This window comes from Pteropus vampyrus, unplaced genomic scaffold, assembly GCF_000151845.1.
Source record: "Pteropus vampyrus isolate Shadow unplaced genomic scaffold, Pvam_2.0 Scaffold52, whole genome shotgun sequence".
NCBI lineage: Eukaryota > Metazoa > Chordata > Mammalia > Chiroptera > Pteropodidae > Pteropus > Pteropus vampyrus.
The window spans coordinates 4,152,345-4,156,172 of NW_011888833.1; the positions used below are offsets into that span (position 1 = coordinate 4,152,345).

At 52.1% G+C, this 3,828-nt stretch overlaps 1 protein-coding gene across 3 annotated transcripts in view; it reads right to left on the reverse strand.

Annotated features, from left to right (window-relative positions):
• The window catches only part of MICU2 (mitochondrial calcium uptake 2), a 43,369-nt gene that overhangs the window by 16,117 nt on the left and 23,424 nt on the right, over positions 1 to 3,828 (reverse strand). For 2 of the 3 annotated variants that reach the window (XM_023530703.1, XM_011360224.2), the window contains exons 5-6: positions 3,069 to 3,116; positions 2,143 to 2,225 (exon numbers count right to left, since the gene is read on the reverse strand). In XM_023530703.1, coding sequence (XP_023386471.1) covers positions 2,143 to 2,225; positions 3,069 to 3,116 — 131 coding nt within the window. The remainder of the gene's footprint in view (positions 1 to 2,142; positions 2,226 to 3,068; positions 3,117 to 3,828) is intronic. The other variant, XM_023530704.1, reaches the window with a different exon arrangement.

Sequence of the window (3,828 nt, forward strand, 5' to 3'; positions counted from 1 at the left end):
CCTGCTGGTGGCTGAAGTGTGCCGCCACCTTGTGACTTGTGACACTGCTGTGCCAGGCCCTGCTGCGCAGACACGTTTTCTCCCTGAACCGCATCTGCATTCACGTCCTTCCCGGCCCGCCCAGCACCCCAGAGTTCTCACCCACTGCCGTCCAGTCTGCACCTGCTGCTCCCCCGGCCCGGCTTTTGCTCGGTCCCCACCACGCCTTTGAAAGAGCATCCACGCTGGCTCCCAAAGGCCCACAGAGCTCCAGGAGCGGTCTCCTCGGTCTCGGTCCCAATGACACCATTGAAAGATGTGACAGAAGACACCCTTCACAGGTCCTTTCTCCTGAGACTCCATCACCCGCACCCCCTGGGTGCGCCTCGGTCCTCAGCTTGCGCCCACTCCCTCCCGGTCTCCCGTCAGCCCCCCAGCCTCTGTGGCCCACCAAGTGCCACCACTTCCCAGACTCTGGTCTCATCCCGGGAGGCCACCCACTCTGCGACAGAACAGTCATGCTACAGAAGCGACGATCGGAAAGCTTCCTGACGCTGCCTCTGTGGGGGCGTCCTGCCGGGTCACCGGGCTCGCCGTCTCCGAGCTCAGGGTTTGGGTCTTTCCCAGCCCCTTCCTTCGAGTTCTCCTCCAGACGAGGCTGCCAGGGAGGGCAGAGCAGGCTCTGGACTGGGGTGGGTGTCACCTCTAACGGGGACACTTTGTAGGTCACTGTAAGGGTTCAACACGGTAACCTCTCCCTGTGACACGCCCGATGCACGGGAGAACCAATCTCTCTTTGATGGAGAAGCACATCGTTGTTCCTTGTCTGGCTGTCCCCCGCCAGGCCAGAAGCCACCTCCCCACCTCTTGACTTAACGCCCTACTCTCCTCACAGCTCCGAGCACGGCCAGCCGGCAGCCCGAGGACCCCTGTGCCCTGTCCCCAGGCTCTTCTCTCACTGCCTTTCGTGCTATGCCGGAGACACGCTGGCACACTGCAGTGCAATGACCTGCATGGCGACCGCTGCTCGTTCTGGTCAAAGTGACCTGCTACCCTCCTTGCCTACGTAGTCCCGCAAGTAGTCACCTACAGTTTCCCGTATAGACAAGTGAAATTAATTAATATCCCCAAATTATCACTTCACTGTGTAGTCGATACTTTTTTTTTTCAAAATCCGGTGTGTCTTTCACAGTTACATCTCAATTCAGATGTTATGTTTCACGGGAAATATCTGAATCCGTATTTAGATTTCATAAAATTTACAAATGAGTAAGTAGCGTCATATACCCGACTGTTTCAAACATACTTAAAAAGCTCCCAATACCTGAAGTCAATGTATATTTTTAAGTTTAAAATTTAAGTTAAACTTGAGTTTCTCAGTCACAGCTGCATTCTGGGACTCAGAAGCCACGTGTGGCTGCCAGCTACTTCGCTGGACAGTGCAGGCACGGACGCTCTACCTTCAGTGTGACTTTAACGGGCCTGTCTGTGTTCCCAGCGCACTGGAGACACAGGAATGAAGCACGTGACTGGGGCTGACATCGTTTTCCCCAAGAAGCTCTCTAAAAGAGTAAAAGCAGTGACTCCTGCCCTCCCTGGCACGGGCCCAGCACTTCACGGGCAGAGGCATGTTTTAATACCACCGTCAACCTTCTTGGGACGAAGTGAAACGCGCCGGATGATGCCCCAGAGTTGTGTCTTGGGAGATGTCATTTAAACGTATTTTCGGCTTTTCAAATACTAGCCTTAGCAAATTCCTGGGAAATACGCACCAACTTACACCTATTGTGGCTTTCCCATTTTCCACTCTTCTTTCTGAAGGCCTGTTTCTTATCCCTTTTTGGGTGAGGTTAGGGGAGGGTGTAAGGATCATTTTAACGTATCTCTGAAGCCCTTTCTATTATCATTTGCTGAAATCGTAAAAATAAAACCCTAAAAAATGTAAATGCTTAAGCTCTTTCCTTTTTGGAATCTCATGCTGTTCCTTAACCGTTTCCTCAAGGTCGTGTTACAGAACACTTAATATTTGTGAACGTACAAGTGACTTCTTGACATTTTATACATAAGAAGTGGATATAATTTTGATTTTTATGGAAATGTGAAATTATGGTACAAATAGCCAGGTATTTTATGATAAACCCCAAATAACGAGAATCTCCTTACCTTAAAAAATTCCCTTTTCTCCACCATCTCATCACCATCTGCATCCAGCATTTTAAAAGCAACGTGAAAGCCAGTGTGGGGTTCTGCAATCAAATGAGAAGTGGGTAACTAGCCAAACGCTGCCGACATGCACGTTACTTGCAGATCCACACTGATCTTCACGTTTGAAACGAGCCACCAGAAACGACACAAACAAGTGCCTCAACAGAGAAAACGCGATGTCCTCGTGGGCTGATGGCTTTCAGGGGCCGGTGCTCTTCTGTGGGTGCTGCTGTTCTGCCATTAAGTGCTCTGACTTCAAAGCCAGATTTGAGAATGTTATTTCTGTGGCTTTCCTATGTTCTTACAGGACTGTGGCCACTTTCATATTGTTTATTACTCTTTATTTCCCTTTCTTTTTATTTTGACATAATTTTAGACTTACAGACATGTAAAGACAGTATGGTGAGTTGTCACATACCGTCCACCGAACTTCCTCTCGTGTCAGCATCTTGTGTAACCACGGCGTCTTTACCAAAACTAAGAAATCAACACTGGTAAAGCATTTTCTAACTATGGACTTTGGTTCATGTTTTTCCACTACTGCCGTTTTTCATATTCTAGAATCAACCACCAGGAGCCAGGCTGTAGTTAGTTGTCACGTCTCCTAGTCTCCTCCAGGCTGTGGCAATTTTTCTGTCTGTTTAATTTTCATGACCCTGACAGTGAGAAGACCAGTGGGGATTTCGCAGACTGTCCCTAGGTGAGGGCTACGTCTGACGCTTCTGTCCACCAGCCTTTTGCGAAGGAGCCATGGCGCACAGAAGGCAGCTAACCTCATCTGTCCTTTCGTAGGTACAGAAACTAAGGCAACAGGAACGCTGCTGACGACAGAGACATACACTCAGCTTGCAAACGCTGTGTGGTAAGAAGCGCCAGCTACTTACTGGTGAGGACGGTGAGCAGAAACAGGTACTCGGTGTAGGAAATCAGCCCTGCAAGAGACGGAGGCGGCGGGAGTCGCGTCAGGGTAACCCCACGGCACCACGGAGCCAGCCGCTCCCCACAAGCACCCATTCACGTCAGTCACCTGTCTGGTCCGGTGGGAGCCCCCAGGACGGAGGGGAGGAGAGGGGAGGGAAGGGAGTGGGATGGGGGGCGCTTCCCGGCGCAGGCGGGCGGACAGGTGCAGCGAAACCGTCCCTTTTCCGAGCCGGTGCTGCTTTTCCTGCGGCACCAAGTCCCCCCATGTCCAGTGCGGCGTGGGAGGGGCGTGGGAGGGACGGCGTGGCCCCCGCAGAGGCCGTCACTGTGCCCTGCTGAGCCAAGCCCAGGGCAGGCTGCGTCCGTCTGGGGCTGAGGCTCGTTCCGGGACGAGCCGCAAGCCACGGGTAGCCAGCCACGCAGGGTGGGGTGTCGCAGAGAGGGCCGATCACTCGTCTCCTGCACCCTCCCCGCCGGGGGGCTTTGATGATGAGAATGTGTCCCTTAGGGTGTGGGGTCATGGAGGGCCAGAACTGCCAGAGATCCAGGGTTTAGAGCCTGAGGAAGGGGCCAGCCCTTAAGTGGCGGACTCTGTCAGGCCACGAAATCAACTTCCTTTCCGTTTTATGTGCTCGCCATGAAAAGAATCACAATACATATGGAAACAATATCTTATAAATCATGCTTCTTGATAAGCTAAAAAAATTTCCCCCTGGAGCATGA